Genomic DNA, 20,169 nt, shown 5'->3' with positions numbered 1-20,169 from the left:
ATATCTTCCATGGCTCAAAATAATTTTAGTGCAGTAGGTCCCAGGGAGGGAATTCTATGATTAATTGGTGATGAGGATTTAGAAAGCATGCATCACATCATATTTCTCAAAAAATAAAATCACAAAACAACGTCCCACTACGCAGTCAGACATTGCATCTGTTGGTCAGGTTTTTGGCATTATTTGTCCCCTGTCTTCCTTTGTCCCCTATAAAATATGTCTATTGTAAACACTGTGGTAGTACAGCAGCAGTGTTTCTCACTGTCTGTGCAGTTCTGTGTGTCTGTGTCTCACTGTCTCTGCAGTTCTGTGCGTGTATGTGTCTCACTGTCTGTGCAGTTCTGTTTGTCTGCATGTCTGTGTGTCTGTGTCTCACTGTCTGTGCAGTTGTGTGTGTGTGTGTGTGTCTGTCTCATTGTGCAGTTCTGTTTGTTGTGTCTGTGTGTCGTGCTCACTGTCTGTGCAGGTGTCTGTGTCCACGTCTGTAGTTTGTGGTGTGTTCACTGCTTGTGTGGTGCATGGTGTCTGGTCTCCTTCTCATGTGTGTGTGTGCTCATGTGCAGTTCTGTGTGTGTGTGTGTGTGTGTGTGTCTGTCTCACTGTGCAGTTTTGTATGTGTGTGTGTCTGTGTCACTGCCAGTTGTGTAGGTGCCAGGTGAGACATCCCAATACCCTACATATGAGTGGGAGGAGCTATATGTGTTAGCTCTTGACAACTTCTGAAATTCAATTTGTGAAATCCAATGAAAATTTGGAATTTATTTTCCTCATACCCTTGCAATGGGCTGAGGCACAGGTTAAGTCTCCGGTTCAGGGTTAGGGCATGCCATTTTAAATGAAGTACTCCTTGTTGCCGTCGTCCACGGACTCCTGCAGCACTGGATCTCTCTTCAGCGCCGCGTCGGCGTCCTCGGCGAGCTCCGTGCCTTTGGCCTCGTTGGTGCGGTAGGTTCCCTTGTGCCGATAGATGTACCGGAGGAGCACGGCGACCAGGCAGAACAGCACCAAGATCACCGCGACGATGACACCTGGGGTGGGCGGGGCATCATTCAGGCACAACACAGAACAGGAGTGGAGGAACTGCCACTCTACTGTTGATTTACAGAACCTGAGGTTTAATCACATGATAAAGTATATGACTAGACTTAGTATTATCTCTGTGTGTAAGGACTGTTATTCATTACATAAAGAGACAATTCCCCATTAAATGGCCACCACTACAATGAGAAACCGTGTGTAAAGCATTTTAAAGATGCTTCTGTTCTGCTGTAACCTGCTACACCAGGGCAATCTCCTTTCTCTCCTACAAAGGGGCAGGAGTCCATAATTCTGCCTTTTGGTCGGTGTACTTTATAATGGTGTGTAACATATGAAATTATCGGAAACATCCACCTGCAGTCCCTGGGCAGGGACAGATCTAGAAAATATGCTTGCAGGGGGTTGATTGCGATTGGGCAGGGGGTAGACTGCGATTGGGCAGGGGGTTGATTGCGATTGGGCAGGGGTTGATTGCGATTGGGCAGGGGTAGACTGTGATTGGGCAGGGGCTAGATTGCGATTGGGCAGGGGCTAGATTGCGATTGGGCAGGGGGTTGATTGCGATTGGGCAGGGGGTAGACTGCGATTGGGCAGGGGGTTGATTGCGATTGGGCAGGGGGTAGACTGCGATTGGGCAGGGGGTAGACTGCGATTGGGCAGGGGGTTGATTGCGATTGGGCAGGGGTAGTGAGGGCAGGTTTGCGATTGGGCAGGGGGTTGATTGCGATTGGGCAGGGGGTAGATTGCGATTGGGCAGGGGGTTGCGATCACAGACTGGGGTGAGATTCACCGTGAATACGTTGATTGTCAAAAAGAAAAAAGATTTGGCTAATTGATTTTGTCCAACAATCATTCGTGGTTATTTTTTCCCTGTAATTTTTAATCAAGGCCTGTGTGGAAAATAGCATAAACACTGCACACCTCTAGGGGTCCCTTGGACCTGCTCATGCCCAGGAAAGCTTTCCCTGTTGCCCCCACTTAAGATGGCCTTACACTCCACGACTTCTAGACAAGTAAAGTTTGGCATAGTCTCACATTTAACAACAATCATGGGTTTTCAGTCTTAGAAGTGCACACATCTTAAGATTCTGCAAAGACTGGGAATCATGCAGCTTCACACATTATGTGACTCTTAATAATGAGGATTTTTAATCTTAGCCCTCCGGGGAGCAAATGTCAGACAAAGACAGAGCATCTATTGGCTGTTGGCAGTGTAGGATTATAAATTGCGTTGTTGACCATCACAAAGCTTTTGAGCCAAGACTAAAGACTTAATTAAACACTTAATTAAAAACACTCTCACAAACTGGAGCCGTCTTAATACGATCACACACTAATCGTGAGTCATTGCTCAAAATATCTTTAAAATGTTAAGTGTAAGGCCAACATTAGATCCATCGCTGAACTCTGGGAGTAGATGAGGGTAGTATTTGTGTTGTGTTATTTTTCAGTGGCAGCATGTGTGTTGGATAATACTTCAGTTGCAGCAGTTGGGTTGGTTTGGGTTATTCTTCGTTGGCAGCCGTTTTTGTTGGGTTATTCAGCACTAACAAACATCAGCATGGTGCATAAACAATAGACCTGCACTCCTGTACAGCACACTTCTTCCATACGGGGCTCATGATCAGTGCAAGCTTGGAAGCTGAGACATGAGATTACTTTACTTCACTCACCTACCAGGACGGCATTGAAGGCTCCATCTTCTACATCAGCACCTACTGAGGAATGAAAAGGGCCATCAGATGCAGACCCCGACTCTACTGGAAAACTGAAGGGTGCACAGAGCATAAACTCAGCTGAGGATGAAGGAATTCAGAATTTCAAGTGTCAGCCAGCATCTAGCAAATAGCACCAACTGCTATTAGTTGAGCATCACCACCGATATTTATATGTAATTCAGGCTAAACGTGAGAACTTAATGCAGACTCTCAGCAAAAACTGGCAAAAACCAAGCACAGATAATTAGGGAAAACATAGCACACTTGGAAAATCAATTGACAAAGGACTTGTTTGTAAGTGTTTTCGGTTGCAAATTTCTAGCATGCTAAATTCAGCCAAATGATCCTTACGGCACTGGTACATATGAGCGCTGTGCATGAAACGCGCAAGGAAGGTTCGGTCAGGAAACTCTTGCTGCAGGTGACCAGAGTGTTCAGTTCTATACATTTAGAAAGCAGTGATGGGGTCTCACAACTTTTGCATGTTAGTTTGGCTATTTGTGGAAATGGGTTATTTATAAAAATTCCCATTAATGGGACCCAGAATTACCCAGTTGGAGGAATCCACCTCAAACGCAGATGTTCAAGGCTCAGCTGTTCCATTAGACAACTGTGGCCTGAAGTCTGGGTGGGTCACACCAATCCCAGGCAACCACAGGTATCCACAGGCTGCGAGTCGTCATCAGTGAGAGATATACTGTAACTCTCCTCTGATTGGTGGTAGACATTAATTTATGTTTCCTAGGCCACAGTTCAATGCAGAAGCAGAAGTGGCTAATTTACGTAGTTTTATTTAGTGGCTATAACTAATCATTGGGATGTTACCGCCATGAATCCTTTAATAAAAATAACATCACACAGATCAGCAAAGATGCTGCCTTCTGCATTGATTAGCCATCATCATCAAATCATCATGCCAGAAAACAGACTTACCTACATGAATGGCTGTGGTGGACTCGCCCAGACCTGTGTAAGCATAAAATGAAAACAGGAAAATACACCCATTTTAAACTAAACAGATACGTATATTCACTCATGGTGAGTATTTTTCACCGTAAAAGAAGGCAGTGAAAGGGATGGAGTAAGAGATGGAATAGTGTGGGTCTAGGACTGACCCCTGGGGCACTGCCTTGGTGACTGGTAGGGGCTGTGAGAACAGATGGTCTCATTTAACACACTGCATTCTGCCAGACAGTTAATGACAGTTAATAGTTAATGAACCAGCACTGTGAATGTTCAGACATACCTGTACAGATAGTTTGTGAACCAGCACAGTGAATGTTCACACACACCTATACAGATAGTTAATGAACCAGCACAGTGAATGTTCAAACACATCAATACTCCTCAGCCTGGATAGAATGGTCAACAGGATTGAAAGCTTTTTCAAGATCAGTGAAAATTAAGGCAGTCTTGCTTTGCATAAAGAGCAGCGTTGACATCATTCAAAACCTTGAGAGTTGCAGTGCTACAGTTATAACTGAAACAAAACCATACCAGATGGCATATCAAACAAAATCCCATGAAATGAATCAGTTGTTTGTTGAAATTTTTTTCTAACAGTTTCGATACACATGGCAGAATTGAAATGGGTCTGTAACAATTAGGGTCAGCCTGATCCTCACCTTTGGACAGAGGATAAAGGGTAGGTATTTCAGCTGAAAGAAAGGAAAGGTTGAACATTCTAAATACCCAAATTATTTTACAGATCTGAAAATCATGAATTTCGGACAGCCATTCGATGAAGGCAAAACACTGAAACTTTTGAATCTCTCACCGTCACCGTACACCACAAAGCATTCTGACTGTAGTTGTTTATGTTGAAAGGAAGAAAAGATGAAAATGTCTCATCCAAGTCTTGCTGTAGTATTGATTTACTGTGTATGTACAGTTAACCCACAGTGGTCTGACTGTGTTCTGTATCTTTCGAGAAGGAGTGGTAACCCTCTGAATGTTTTCCTTTATGGGATTTAAATGTAACCAACCGCAAGAGAGAGTGCACAATTAAGGGTGCACTATTAATGAACTCCCAATTAGCTCAATGGTGAAGTCTTTCCAATGTGTACTCTCATAACAAATATCAAACAAGTTGCAGACAAATACAAAATGCTACAGAAAAAGCGCAAAACTAATGGCAGGTCAACGTCCACATGTATGGCAAGATAAGCAGAAACACATTTTGCATTAACAGGATATAACAGATCATGATGAATTAAAACAGCAGCGTGTTTCTGAGACAGAACCCATAAGACTGTTTTTAAAGGCAGGTAGAGGGGTAAAATTGTCCATATTTATGCTTTTTTAAGGGCAGTCATATAGCAGCTGAGAAACTGAAAGACGACTGACCCCATGAAGTCCTTACAATGGGGACACTGAGCTTAATGAATTTAGCTGATTGAGTATTATAATAAGAGGATGACATTTTTTTAAATCAGATTACACATATATGAAGGGGTCAAACCAAGCAGAGTCTAAGTGTCAGCCAGTGGAACTTGTGTCATGTGTAAGGATGGCCAGTTAACGGATGCATAAAGTTGGCAATGGTATGTTTTGTAAGGGGCACTAGTAGAAGATCTGATGGCAGACTGGTAGAGCACATAAAGATGCTGAAGTGTATCCTTAGATGCTGATTTATAAATGACTTCACCATAATCTAGAATTGGAAGAATTGGATTAAATTGGACTAAGAGTAATTTGGCTGATGAAGTGAAGGATGAGTGATTGTGATGTAGAAAACTGAGACTGGGTTTTATTTTTGTCTGCAAATTCAAAAGGGTCCATGAAGGATAAGGTGTTATCAAGCAAAAAACCCAAATATTTATAGCATGTGACTGTCTCTGTTCTGTTGGGTGTAGAAACTGTGCTGCGTGGGCTAAAAGAACTTTTCCCAACCACATGACCTTAGTCTTTGATATATTCAAAACAAAGTGAAGTGTTGAGAAAGCCTGAGGTCTATTAAAACAGTCCTGATGGGTGTGAAGTACAGATTTAGATGAAGGGCCTACTGCATACAGTATTGTGTTATCAGCATGTACATGGACAGATGAGTTTCCAGCAACTCTGGGAATGTTGTTGATGCACATACAGAATAGTGTGGGTCTAGGACTGACCCCTGGGGCACTGCCTTGGTGACTGGTAGGGGCTGTGAGAACAGATGGTCTCATTTAACACATTGCATTCTGCCAGACAGTTAATGACAGTTAATAGTTAATGAACTAGCACTGTGAATGTTCAGACATACCTGTACAGATAGTTTGTGAAACAGCACAGTGAATGTTCACACACACCTATACAGATAGTTAATGAACCAGCACAGTGAATGTTCAAACACATCAATACTCCTCAGCCTGGATAGAATGGTCAACAGGATTGAAAGCTTTTTCAAGATCAGTGAAAATTAAGGCAGTCTTGCTTTGCATAAAGAGCAGCGTTGACATCATTCAAAACCTTGAGAGTTGCAGTGCTACAGTTATAACTGAAACAAAACCATACCAGATGGCATATCAGACAAAATCCCATGAAATGAATCAGTTGTTTGTTGAAAATTTTTTCAAACAGTTTCGATACACATGGCAGAATTGAAATGGGTCTGTAACAATTAAGGTCAGCCTGATCCTCACCTTTGGACAGAGGATAAACGGTGGAGGATTTCCAGGTCGTAAGTATTTCAGCTGAAAGAAAGGAAAGGTTGAACATTTTTAAATACCCAAATTATTTTACAAATCTGAAAATCATGAATTTCGGACAGCCTTACCAACAACACTACAAATATGATGTGACTTGATCACCAATAAGTAGGCTTTTGATTGCAGCTGCATATATGTACATGATATATGATAAATGTACAATAACATTGATGCTGCCACAAAAACACACTTTGTATGCAAATACATACAGCTGAATAGATGGGTCAGTCTGTATGGGGTATGCTGCTTTGAATCACGGTATTTAACTCAAAATCATAAGCGAGGAACACTACATTTCCAAAAGTATGAGGACACCTGAACATCACAACCATAGGTACTCGTTGAACATCTCATTCCAAAACCATGGGTATTAATATGGAGTTGGTCCCCCCTTTGCTGCTGTAAGAGCCTCCACTCTTCTGGGAAGGCTTTCCAGTAGACTTTGGAACATGGCTGCGGGGATTTGCTTCCATTCAGCCACAAGTGAGGTTAGTAAGGTTGGGCACTGATGTTGGGTGTTAGGCCTGACTCGCAGTCAGCATTCCATTTCATCCCAAAGAAGTTTGATGGGGTAGAGGTCAGGGCTACGTGCAGGCCAGTGAAGTTCTTCCCCACCAAACTCTTTAAGCGCCTTGCTTTGTGCATGGAACCATTGTCATGCTGAAACAGGAAAAGGCCTTCCCCAAACTTTTGCTACAAGAATGGCAACAGAACGTCTCTAGAATGTCATTGTATGCTGTAGCATTAAGATTTACATTCACTGGAACTAAGGGTCCTAGCCCAAACCATGAAAAACAAACCCAACCATTATTATTCCTACAAAAAACTTTACAGGGGGCGCTATTTGGGCCAGGACAGTTGGCACTATGCATTCAGCCAAACACAGATTTTTAAGTGAAGTAAGTGTACACAAATGCATGTGATCAATCAAACTGCTTTTCTTTATATGTGTTTATTACCAGTAAGTATAGCAGCCAGATTGATAATGTTTTTTTCCCAAAGGGCTGACATAAGAGCACAGTCATTTTCCATTTAAAATGTACATTACTTACTGTATTTGCACAAGAGAAGTACTTGCTAATAGCCTACTTGAAAATAGAATTTCTGATTGGTAGTTCTAATTACCTTGTACACCTGTGGTGATGCTATAGAGTTGGGACCATAAGCCTTCGATTGACGTGTAGCACCATTCGATGAAGGCAAAACACTGAAACTTTTGAATCTCTCACCATACACCACAAAGCTTTCTGACTGTAGTTGTTTATGTTGAAAGGAAGAAAAGATGAAAATGTCTCACCCAAGTCTTGCTGTAGTATTGATTTACTGTATATGTACAGTTAACCCACAGTGGTCTGACTGTGTTCTGTATCTTTCGAGAAGGAGTGGTAACCCTCTGAATGTTTTCCTTTATGGGATTTAAATGTAACCAACCGCAAGAGAGAGTGCACAATTAAGGGTGCACTATTAATGAACTCCCAATTAGCTCAATGGTGAAGTCTTTCCAATGTGTACTCTCATAACAAATATCAAACAAGTTTTAAACAGTTTCGATACACATGGCAGAACGGAAATGGGTCTGTAACAATTAGGGTCAGCCTGATCCTCACCTTTGGACAGAGGATAAACGGTGGAGGATTTCCAGGTCGTAGGTATTTCAGCTGAAAGAAAGGAAAGGTTGAACATTTTTAAATACCCAAATTATTTTACAAATCTGAAAATCATGAATTTCGGACAGCCTTACCAACAACACTACAAATATGATGTGACTTGATCACCAATAAGTAGGCTTTTAATTGCAGCTGCATATATGTACATGATATGGCCAATAACATTGATGCTGACACAAAAACACGCTTTGTATGCAAATACATACAGCTGAATAGATGGGTCACTCTGTACGGGGTCTGCTGCTTTGAATCATGGTATTTAACTCAAAATCATAAGCTCCTTACTCCTACAAAAAACTTTACAGTGGGCGCTATTTGGGCCAGGACAGTTGGCACTATGCATTCTGCCAAACACGGATTTTTTTATCAGACCACCAGAGTCCAATGGTGATGCTTGGCTTTTCGCATGGTGGGGCTTGTGGGCTGCTCAGACCTGGAAACCTTGAAGAATAGTTAATGTGCTGAAGTTGATATCAGAGGTAGCTTGGAACTTAAAGTATTAACCATGGTGGGGTTAAATCATTCAACACTATGGCCCATTTGCAGAAGTTAATGAGGTGCAGAAAGAGCATCATGGGAAGGCAATGATGTGAGAGCGGGGCTCTCTGGTTAAAGCTTCTGGCTAACCTTTATTACGTTAAGTGTAACACGTATGAAAACCGACACCTGAATATAAGGGATGTTTCACCACTTAATAACGGCATCTATCAGTTTTATGCATTTAAAAAAAAAAAAAACTTTATGTGTGTGTGTCAGGTAGCAGCAAGCATGGTCATGAGCTTAAGGTAATAATTTGGAATGGAAACACATAAATTATGCAGATGGGCTATTGCCACACACATTTCCAATGGTTTTTTCCTTTTTTTGAGAAAAGCATTATTATTATTATTATTATTATTATTATTATTATTATTATTATTATTATTATCATCATCCTCATTTTTTAATGGTTTATTAGTATGAATATTGTCAAGCAGTTTTCAGTTGCAATTCCACCTTTTGTTTTTAATTATCACTGGGCTGAAAGGCCCAGGGACACAGTGAGTAAGGGGGCTGTACACTGGGATTGTCGGCAGAACATTTAAGGACACATTGCCAATGACAATATTGTTTCAGTTGTCATGGAAATTGAGAGTAAAAAGAAATTTAGATGAGGGAAAGAAAATATTTATGATCTCAAGACAAGGCGGAAGATAAGCCTCCTTAATTTAAATCGAAGCATTGCATTTTAATTTTACTTGCTGTCAAATCACGTGCTCATTAACATGGAGCAAATTCTCTTACTTCTGAGCCTGATTCTTTGGTGACACCAATCTGCATGCTTGACAGAGGTGCTTTGTGACTATTTGAGGGGAGAAAATCAAATACAAATGCACACATTTCAAACAAGTCTTAGGCTGGCTGTCCTCAGAACATGAAATATCACATTGAGAAACTGGGAACCAGAATAGCAGCAATTAAAAGTTCTCTACAGTACTATTCAACTGTCTATAGTAATGCACATGTTACCTACAGTACTGCACACACATTACCTACAGTACTGCACACACACACACACACACACACATTACCTACAGTACTGCACACACACACACACACACACACATTACCTACAGTACTGCACACACACACATTACCTACAGTACTGCACACACACACACATTACCTACAATACTGCACACACACACACACACATTACCTACAGTACTGCACACACACATATTACCTACAGTACTGCACACACACACACATTACCTACAGTACTGCACGCACACACACATTACCTACAGTACTGCACACACACACATTACCTACAGTACTGCACACACACACACACACACACACATTACCTACAGTACTGCACACACACATGACCTATAGTACTGCACACACACACACACACATTACGTACAGTACTACACACACATTACCTACAGTACTGCACACACACACACACATTACCTACAGTACTGCACACACACACATTACCTACAGTACTGCACACACACACACACACACACATTACCTACAGTACTGCACACACACACATTACCTACAGTACTGCACACACACACACATTACCTACAATACTGCACACACACACACACACATTACCTACAGTACTGCACACACACATATTACCTACAGTACTGCACACACGCACACACATTACCTACAGTACTGCACACACACACACACACACACACACACACTACCTACAGTACTGCACACACGCACACACATTACCTACAGTACTGCCACACACACACACACACACACACACACACTACCTACAGTACTGCACACACACACACACACACACACACACACACATTACCTACAGAACTGCACACACACACATTACCTACAGTACTGCACACACACATTACCTATAGTACTGCACACACACACACACACATTACCTACAGTACTGCACACACACATGACCTATAGTACTGCACACACACACACACATTACGTACAGTACTACACACACATTACCTACAGTACTGCACACACACACACACATTACCTACAGTACTGCACACACACATTACCTATAGTACTGCACACACACACACACACATTACCTACAGTACTGCACACACACATTACCTACAGCACTGCACACACACATTACCTACAGTACTGCACATTGATTACCTATTTCACCATTACAACCATGTGGATTATGATACAGCCAGAAAGAGTAGCAAATGATCACTTGTAGGCTTGTCAAATGGGACTGAATGACTTGCTGTGAGCAGTGAGAACCTGATAGAGGATGGTATTCTTTCTTCCGGTGTATAGCACTGAACAATTTCTGAAAAAAATAAACTAAATAAATTGTCACTCGATCAAAGAGGTAGATTAATTATCAATTGGTGGGAGAAATTAAAATGAATGCGAAAACATGGATCGAGTTGACAATTGCATTGCATGTAAGGCATGCAGGTTTTTGTAGCATGCCGCAAAACCATTTGAGGAGCATGTTAACTGCTGTAAATGAAATAAATATAAATAAATATACATATAATGATAGAGGCCATAAGCAGATGGTGCCTGTGGACGTGAGTAAGTGCAGGGAAAGTGGGCTTGTACGAGAGAGAATGAGCTGAGCTGCAGTGAGTCTGCTTTTATCACGAACGCAAGGCCACTGTGAGTCAGGACTCCTCCTGCAGCCTCTCCCTCTGGAGCTGTGTGATAAACGCACACACACCCCTTAATCTGTGGGCCCGCAACTCAGCCAGACGTGCTCTCTCTCTCTCTCACACCCTCTATGTCTCTCTCTCTCTCCTTGTGCAAGAAAACATATCTGAGGTGGCACTGCCAAAAAAACTGATCTCCCTGTACATGAAATGTTCATGTTTGGAAGAATAACCGGTTAGTAATTGAAACATTGTGAACAAAAGAAATTGTCTAATAGCACAAATTCTTTTTTTTTTTGCCCAAACTGTGGAATGCGCCAATGCTGTGCTAAGCATACCCGGGCAGGGAGCAGTGCGGGTGAATATTTCCATCTCTGCCTCCTCCTGCCCCTGCCTCCTTGTGCCCTTACCCCTTCCTGCCCCTGCTCCCTTTTCGCTAAAAAGTAAAAACTGGTGAAAGATGCTTGCCCCTCTTTTTCTCTCTCATCAGGGCCAGCATTTCAGTTTTTTGCCGGCTTATGAACTATAAAAGGCACCATTTCTGTTCTCCACGCAATTCTTTGTTGAATATGTATAGAATTGGCTGCTGCCTGAAAGAAACCCACAAGCCACTGCAGACATCACCCAGAAAAGTACTTGCTGTTCAGGTTTGAGGAGATTTTAGTCTGTGCAAAAAACACCGATATCATAAACAACTGACCAGCCTCATACTTTAACGTCAGTAGCTGAGCTGGAAGCGGAATATACTGTCTTAATCAGCTGAATTTCTACAACCACCAAGCAAGAGACACACCCAGGGTTCACTCTGATGAAAATTATAAGTCCTTAATTAAAATTTTGCATTGCAGTTTCCCCCTTATTGTAATTTACTCAGATAAAATGAAATTTAGAAAGGTATTTCTCTAATACACTAGCCGTGTTGTGGTGCAAACGCTCGTGGGATTGCACATTAAGAGTCTGACACGTATGGTGGGAAGCTGTTTTTTTTTGCTGGAGTGGTGGGATCATTTGGAAAGGGAAGAGGGGGTAAGTTCAGCTGTGCGGAACATTCTCAACAGGAATCGCTGCCGGTGTTTGGAGAGGGTTTGTTCAGGCAGGACAGCTCCGGAGAGCAGCTGACACCGACACCAGGCCTCTGTGGAAGCCTCCTCTGTTTCCTCTTCCACTGAACCTGCTTCCACACAGCTGATACAGACACATCTCCTGGGGTCCTGCTCTTTCTCTGTCACACTCTGTCAGGCACTTGTGTGGTGCAGTAGTCTGCCTCTTCCTGCTTCTTTCAATAGGGCCGCTTTACAAAACTTCTCTTTTTAATCAAGAGCGCATCTGTTATGTCTGTTTAAGCAGTGGAATTTACTGGTGTACCGGCATATGTGTTACTATGCCTTTAAGAGTGTTTTGTGGGCGTGGCGGAGCTGGACAGCTTACGTGAGCGTGGTAACCGAGGTTAGAAAAAATAAAGTTAACTAAAACTCAGCTCCGGGTCTGGTCACTGTCTGAACATAATAGCATCCATCCCATGGGAACCAAACTTCGATTGGTGCGTGCTGCTTAAATTGCTTAATTTACCCACCACTTTAGCTTTATATTTGCTAATGATTCATCACATTAAATAATCATTTCAAAAGGTGTCATTTAAACATGAAGTGGCTTGTCACAGGCTCACATCTGCATTGGGTTTCTGATTTAATTTGGCTACCTCAGCAGCAATGCTTACAGGACTGCAGATGGGTTCTGTCCGTGCCAGTGCTTGTGGAGATATAATTTGGTTCTGTCAGCAGCAATGCTTACAGGACTGCAGTTTGCTTCTGCGGAGATACATTTTGGTTCTGTGAGCACTGATGCTTGGAAGGGCTGCAGTTTGGTTATTATCAAAAGCAATTTGTGAAAATGCAACAGGATGCTAACCTTCCTCAATCCTGCTTTGTTTTCACAACTGTTTTTTTCCCCCCCTCAAACCTACTTAAATGGTTTGTCAGAAGTTCTTACAGTTCCTCTTATCTTAATGAAAGCAGGCTTGTCTGTCCAGAGGAAGTGCCACGCAGAAGGTCTGGGGCCCTTTATCCTTCAGACTGTCACCATGGTGATGGCAGAACCACAGTAGCCTGTCACCAGCTCTGCACATGCGTGCTGTGGGATATCCGTTACTCTGATAGCTTGGCTGACATGTGAGGGCCTTTTTATTTTATTTTTTTAACTTATGCCCAGATTCATGTATTTTAACTTTTTCAGTCAGGTCCCCCTTTGCAATATTTTTTGAAATTTTAGGCCCCCCAAACAACTTTGGTTCTGCCTGGATACCATGTACTTAAAATGTGAAGTTCATGACTCAAGGACAATGATTCCAACACGGTTGACAGAATATCCAGGCTCCAGTGGACTGGAATCACTTTTCATTTTAGTTCCTGATGGACTTTTTTCCCCTTCAAACCCCTGAAACTTTAATACCCATAATTCCCTGCGATTTACAGAAACAAAGCCAGTAAACTAGCTACATACGCAATAAAGTTCCATTAGTTCCCCAGACGTAAACATTTTCCTTCCTTTAAAATATAGTGACACACTCAAAATCCAGAGTTACAAGTGCAACTATTTCTCAGCCCAGAGTTTGGAGGTAGTTCTGGAGCAGAAGTGTAGACATTTAGGCATGTCTTTATCTTCTCCATGTCTACCCATTCCCTTCCATGTCAAGAGTGGCAGATGTGCAGCAACTGCCACCGCCGACAGTACGTGTATGTGGGAAATTCTGGGAAATACAGCTCAGCAACAAGTTTGAGAAGAAGAACCAGACGTACTGACCGGTGCTGAGGAGGTTTGCCATTGTCTCTGTGTTGACCTGGAAGTTCGCTTGAGTGGCAGAAACTTCTGGAATGGCTGGACTTGTCGTTTCCGCCATAGCAGACTGCTGTTGGGATTTTCTGAGGAGGGATTGAGAGGGACAGCTGATGGGGAGAAGGGAGAGGCCAGAAGGGGGGGGGGGGAATCTTGAGTCTTACACCCTGGGGTGGGGGATCGGGACGTCTGCTCTGGTTTCAAACCACTACAGAACAGTGGAGAAAGGACGCTGCACATGTCAGTCCTTTCCTGCATTACAGGGACACTTGTAGTATGCCACAAGTAGTATGCCACAATTAGTATGCCACTCCTGCCAATCTTAGATTTGGCTTACAATGTGTAAGCATTTATCAAATATAAATTTGACTTGTGTGTACGAATTAACCACATTACAAATGTGGAGTTAAATATTAAAAAGTAATCACTTCTCAAATGTGGAGGTGACTGAAGAAGTTTGAGAAGGCGTTGTTGGGAATTTCATAGTTGGAGAAGTAAACATGAATAACTCATTTTGGAATGTGATCTTGTCTGAGATGGAGCTTTATGGAACCTTTATCAGCAACTGAGTCACTGCAACTGACAACTTCTGGAAGGAAAAACTGCAGCATGTTGAAAGTAAGACCCAAAGACAAGTTGTATTGTGACTTGCAAATCTCAGAATCTCTGCTGAAGCATCACAATCATAAGCTGCAAGTTTCCAAGAGCAAGTACATTGATCAACACATGTCTCATAGCAAAACCTGCACGACAATACAAAATTAATTCACATGCAAAAACACGAATACAACTGCCATGTGCAAAAGCCTGTGATGAGACATTTCTCTTGGTGAATCTGTGATGTCATGAAAAACAACAGAAACGGTATTCTTTAGAGTTCTATTATTTGAAATGTGTCTTTTTTTCTTCTTCTGAGGTTGACGCCTCTGTTGACTGGTCAGTGTGATATGATGTGACATTGTTTTTGTTTTGCGCCACTTTCTGGAAAAGAGAAGAGCGATCGGACTTGACTAATGCTAGCGAGTGGCTAACTAATGTCATTCTATCCTTTATGTCAACAGTGGCTGTGTTCCACTCCAGTTTTGGGTCCACCCTCATACACTTCACTCGCAAACTTCACTCAGGAGGATGTGACGCAGCCAGTAAAACAGGAGTATACGCTTAGCAAGTGGGAGGGAGCGAGGGCAGAGTGGGTCATTTGATTTGGGACCCACTTCACCCCATTTATACTCAGAGGGGCCCTGGGAGATGACCTTACTGCTGCATAACGCTTTATCAGTCATGTACCGTGGGCCCCAAAACTTTTCTGTGACCTTACTGTACGTTTAGATGGATGATTTGCCCATTCACTCAACCTGGTGCCATTTACATTTCTGGATTATCAATAAAGCATTTGTTTAACTGGATAACGAACATCAATAAAACATCAATAAATATAGAGTTTTGTGTGCTATAATGTTTTTTCTTTGTCATAAAACTGTGCAGCATTTAAATGTAGTCCTGGTTGGTGCACTGGAAAAAAGGGGACCGTAAAGCATTACTGTGGCAAACACGCCTGCCACAGGCCAACCTAAGTTGGCTTTCAAGAGGTCTCAGCACAGAGCAAGGAGAAGATGTTTCAAATAGTCCACATTTATTCAAGGTTTGAAGATGATAAATGCCAAGAGCAGATGTTAAAAAACCGTCATGACAAGGCTCCCGTGGAGGGGAGCAGATCTAACCTGTGCGCACTGATTACCTCACTACGCACAGGTGCAGCCACCCCTGTTCCTGGGCCCAATTAGCCTGGCCAATTATTCAATTCATAACCAAATCTAACTAGCCAGGTCTAATTAGCTTGACCCAGGGCAGGTGTGGCTGCTTAAACCAGCCATCCCCACACCACAATTACCTTTAAACCGAACAATACTCTCTACCTGTTTTCTTTATTTTTTATTATGTAACTATGAAACAATTTAGTAAATAATCAAGACCAAGCCTATAATGATTATGAAATTATAATGACAGAGAACTATAATGAGAGATTGTCAAGGATGGCGATTACCTGAATAATTGATAAAAATTAACTGAAATAACTGAATAACTCTCACACATTAAAGAACGTAATTCATTTTAAGAAGGCACTCGAAAGTCAAAATGATTTCAACACTAGAAAACATGAATTTAAAGAGTAAAACCTCTGCTAAGTTGCTCGAACCAGCATGGAGCACAACATATAATTCAGACTATAAAACCGCACATTGTATGAATCAATTGTTTGATTTTTAATCAAGCAAAGTACATGGAAACAGATTGAGAGTACTCATTTAAAGGTAAGATTACAAAGGGCCAGGTTCTACATGCCAATTTATGGCAGTCTTTAATATAATTTAAAGTTACAATCTCGAAGATTTCTTTTTCGTTCTCTTTGGTGGTACCAATGGCGAAAATCAGTAATTGCAGGTGTGTTTTTGGACCTCACTTCCCAGAGATCTAACCGGATCCAACCAGTGTCGCCTGTGTGAATGTCAGTCAGTTGGCACCTGGGCCACGCCAACTATAACACTTACTATTTACTGAATAAAAAATGGTTGTTATAAAAGTAACGTAACGTACATACTCATTCATTGTCTAACATTAGGCTAACTTAAGCTGTCGTTACACTGCCGAGCTGGGTTAAAATGCAGTAGCAGACCTTAGGTAGAATTAGTGATGATCAATTTCCACAGACGTTCTTTATCCACCTTTCGCCCGGTATGAACATTACACTGCAGAGAAGAATTTGCGGGATTCGCTGTGGCTCGTGCAATTATGTATCTCGTGCACAATAAACAGTCTCGTGAATGATTGTTGTGTGATATTTTTGAAACAACTGCCTTGCAAAATGTTACCCCTGATGTTTCTGGTTTTGCTAGCTAAACTGTTCGAGAATAAAACTGAGCTGGGTGTTAAATTAGCAATCAGAACAAGAATTTAGTTTTCTCCGGCTTGACATCTTTACACAGAAATCAGACCCGGCTCTGCTCCACCTATACCCTGGGTTAATGCTCTGTGTGAAGACGGCTTTATTCCGATCATTACAATATGTTGATGAACTTGATGGCAATGTAAATAACAGTAACGTTAAGTCCAGTTCAGATCAATGATTCGCAATGAGATGAAACGGTTTTAGAATGTTGCAGAGAAAATTGCAGCGGTGTGAACTGGTTAGTTGCAGAGTGTCTGAAACCGTTGCCTGGGGTCTCAAAAGACCCACTTTGTCAAATCACCAAGTGCAGTTTTAGAACGTTTACAATCAGAAGTCTTGGAATTTTGCTAGTTGCATCCGTCTCCTTACGAATCATTGATCTGAACTGGCCTTCAGTTAGCTACATTGCAACGCTGCAACAAGGTAGCATTGCATTCGAGAGACGTTTTGCGAGGTCGATACCGGTCGGTAGCGTTAGGTAGCGTTTTTTCTAATTGTTAGCTGGTAAATGGTAAATGGACTGCATTTATATAGCACTTTTATCCAAAGAGCTTTACAATTGATGCCTCGCATTCACCAGAGCAATTAGGGGTCTGGTGTCTTGTTCAGGGACACTTCAACATGCCCAGGGCGGGAAATCGAACCGGCAACCCTCCGACTGCCAGACAAGCGCTCTTACCTCCTGAGCTATGTCGCCCCCAGCTGGCATTAGATTGTGTTAATTACATTAGCTAGCTAGCTAATGCAACGTTACCTGATATGAGAGATGGCTACTGTGCGCAACTTTGTCTAAACTAATATTGTCTTTCTTGACATGGTTCGGTAGCTAGCGTTAGCTGTGCAAATAGCTAAGTAATTTAGTAACGTTTCATTGTCATCAAATGTAATACGAAATCTACATCAACAAATAATATGACCTCTCATGTTACACAAAAACTTTTTAGTATTCCATAATCCCCCCCCCCCCCCCCAGACACCGGAAAAAAACAGTACGCCCCTCACACACAAGTGAGTTTTCAAGAGAGAGCCTATTGCGTTAGCTCTGTCTACCCTCTCTGGCGGACCAACCACTGATGGGTGATGGAAAACGCGTCACTATCTATGCGCCCCTTGTGATTTTTTCCCGGGAATGTCGCCACAGACACCCAGTTCTTTAATCATAAATAATAATAATAATAATAATAATAATATAAATTAATATAATAATAGGCTCAATCACCATTGTGTTACCTAATTTGGCAATAGATAGTAACTTAACAAACATTTATTTTAATGAAAATCTTTGAGATTATTACTTTAACTATGAAATCCAATATAACAAACTACTACTGGATTAATTTGCACCTTTAATTTACAGTATGATACCGCAATAAATATGAATGCGATTTTCGCTAAACAGGAAGTTCGCTGTGAATTGTTGGCAATATGAGCTTGCAGAGTCTGCAGCTTATGAGGATGCAGCAAAAGTTGGACCGATATACAGCCAGTGCTTGTCGGTGGAGTCTGATTTAGCTTTTGCCTGGCACCAAATATTTACCTGTGTCCATTGGACTGTATATATAGTGAGCTCCATAATGTTTGGGACAAATGCATTTTTATTTTCTTCTTGATTTGGCTACATAGTCCACAATTTTAGTAATTTTTGTAATTAATCAAATTATTTTATAAAAGGGTATTTTTTAAAATACATTTTGGTTTCACCTCGTAAAAATTCCAACACTTTATATACATAGTACCCCAATTCAGGGCACCAAAATGTTTGGGACAAATGGCCTCACAAGTGTTTCTGATAGTCAGGTGTGTTCAGTTGCTTCCTTAGCGTAGGTACAAGGAAGCCTTCAGTATCTAGTCTTGTTTCTAGGCTTTCGATTGCATTTGGAATCTGTCATTGGCGTTTGTCAGCATAAGGACCAGAATTGTGCAAATGGAAGTCAAGGAAGCCATTATGTGGCTGAAAAATAAGAAAAAAACTGTCCAAGACATAGGCCAAACCTTATGCTTACAGAATCAACTGCTGAAATATTTTTTTCCCCCAATCAATTCTACATGAGGTATATTTATATATTTTTCAGCACATTAATTATTTGACATTGTATTTAAAATGACATTGTATTTAATATAGAAAGTGCCTGTAGAAAGATGACACCTCACCTTTTCCATGCTTTGGTGTGTGTTTAATTGCATCATGTTGCTTAAAATGGTGGTACATAGTTTCATTATGACCAATCCTTATTTCTACATTGGAGCATGAAATTACTTTCACTAGTCATATTTTTTAAAATTCCCATAGGTTGCTACATAAATTGTTTAAAGCAAACCAAAATATGCATTGATGATTTCACTGTATTTTATTTGTATCATATTGCTTTTTCCATGTTGGTGCATGAAATTAGTTTAAATGCTTATATATTTTTTTAGATGTCACACAACTGAACTTAATCAATTGCTAGATGTGTCTACTCCAGCTCTTGCTGAAACAGATATCCCCTTTGAAATGTGATGTCAGAATGACCACATGATACTGAGACAACGAGCCTATTTGTCTTAATGTGAAAAGAGTTCAACTCTGGAAAAAAGTTTACATCCTTTTTTGAAAGACTCACCAAGTTTCCAGACTCAAGTGTCCACAAATGTCCTCTCAGTCGTTTGGTGTTTACTTGAAATGGAGCTCAAGAAAGCGTGAGGCTGTTCCAATCGGAGTTTAGGTTACTGGCCTGACTCTTCTGTCACAGTCCGCGTGCTGCTTTTTATTATTTTTCTCTTCCTGTAGGCCAGAACCATTGCCTGTGAACTTCTCTGCTTATCCCCTTGCTAATTATTTCTTCCCTTCAGACCAATGGTGGGACAGACCCCACCCCTGATATGCAAACCGTCTGCAGCTGTTCTGACAGTAGGCTTAGAGGGAGGAGCAACGGAGGGAGAGAGGGAGAGAGAAGGGGGGGAGGGGGGGTGGGTGGAAATGGAGGGAGAACAGAGTGGGAGGAGTGTGGAGTGGGAGCGGGTCTTGAACATCTAGCCGGGCGTTTGTTGTGGAGGAAAGGGGTGAATGACAGTAAAAGTAACCATTTGCTGTGGGGAAGGAACGAGGTGAGGCTGATCCCTCTATTTGAAGCCTGCTGGCTTGCAGAGCTG

The 20,169-nt window shown here is 41.7% G+C and overlaps 1 protein-coding gene and 1 long non-coding RNA gene across 9 annotated transcripts; one reads left to right on the top strand and one right to left on the bottom strand.

Annotated features, from left to right (window-relative positions):
* Positions 1-261: 261 nt before the first annotated feature.
* On the top strand, positions 262-672 carry LOC135240706 (uncharacterized). The gene is made up of 2 exons (XR_010325753.1): positions 262-427; positions 564-672. It is a non-coding gene; the product is annotated as an uncharacterized LOC135240706 (long non-coding RNA).
* Positions 673-730: 58 nt separating this feature from the next.
* Positions 731-19,916, bottom strand: LOC135240704 (glycophorin-C-like). 8 transcript variants are annotated; one of them, XM_064310565.1, is made up of 8 exons: positions 19,641-19,916; positions 14,058-14,176; positions 8,050-8,100; positions 6,377-6,427; positions 4,382-4,414; positions 3,690-3,722; positions 2,712-2,753; positions 731-1,028 (listed from the first exon to the last, which is right to left on the bottom strand). In XM_064310565.1, the coding sequence occupies exons 2-8, from the start codon at positions 14,152-14,154 to the stop codon at positions 832-834; spliced, it is 504 nt and encodes a 167-aa protein (XP_064166635.1). In that variant the 5' UTR covers positions 14,155-14,176; positions 19,641-19,916; the 3' UTR covers positions 731-831. The 8 variants fall into 8 exon arrangements, with proteins under 8 accessions (XP_064166635.1, XP_064166634.1, XP_064166633.1 ...); XM_064310564.1 differs by having other exon boundaries at positions 2,712-2,756; positions 14,058-14,200; positions 19,641-19,915; XM_064310563.1 differs by having other exon boundaries at positions 2,712-2,756; positions 19,641-19,914.
* Between the last annotated feature and the right edge of the window lie 253 nt (positions 19,917-20,169).

Source organism: Anguilla rostrata, chromosome 15 (assembly GCF_018555375.3).
Source record: "Anguilla rostrata isolate EN2019 chromosome 15, ASM1855537v3, whole genome shotgun sequence".
Lineage (NCBI taxonomy): Eukaryota > Metazoa > Chordata > Actinopteri > Anguilliformes > Anguillidae > Anguilla > Anguilla rostrata.
Note: the sequence above shows the minus strand (reverse complement) of the source record. Positions and strands in the feature narration are given on the sequence as shown.

Coding starts and splice junctions, on each gene's coding strand:
- LOC135240704 (XM_064310564.1), bottom strand. CDS start 14,154: ATGGCGGAAACGACAAGTCCAGCCATTCCAGAAGTTTCTGCCACTCAA. Junction 6,428..8,049: donor CGTTTATCCTCTGTCCAAAG/GTGAGGATCAGG, acceptor CCTTTCTTTCAG/CTGAAATACTTACGACCTGG. Junction 3,723..4,381: donor CCTTTATCCTCTGTCCAAAG/GTGAGGATCAGG, acceptor ATGCTTACACAG/GTCTGGGCGAGTCCACCACA.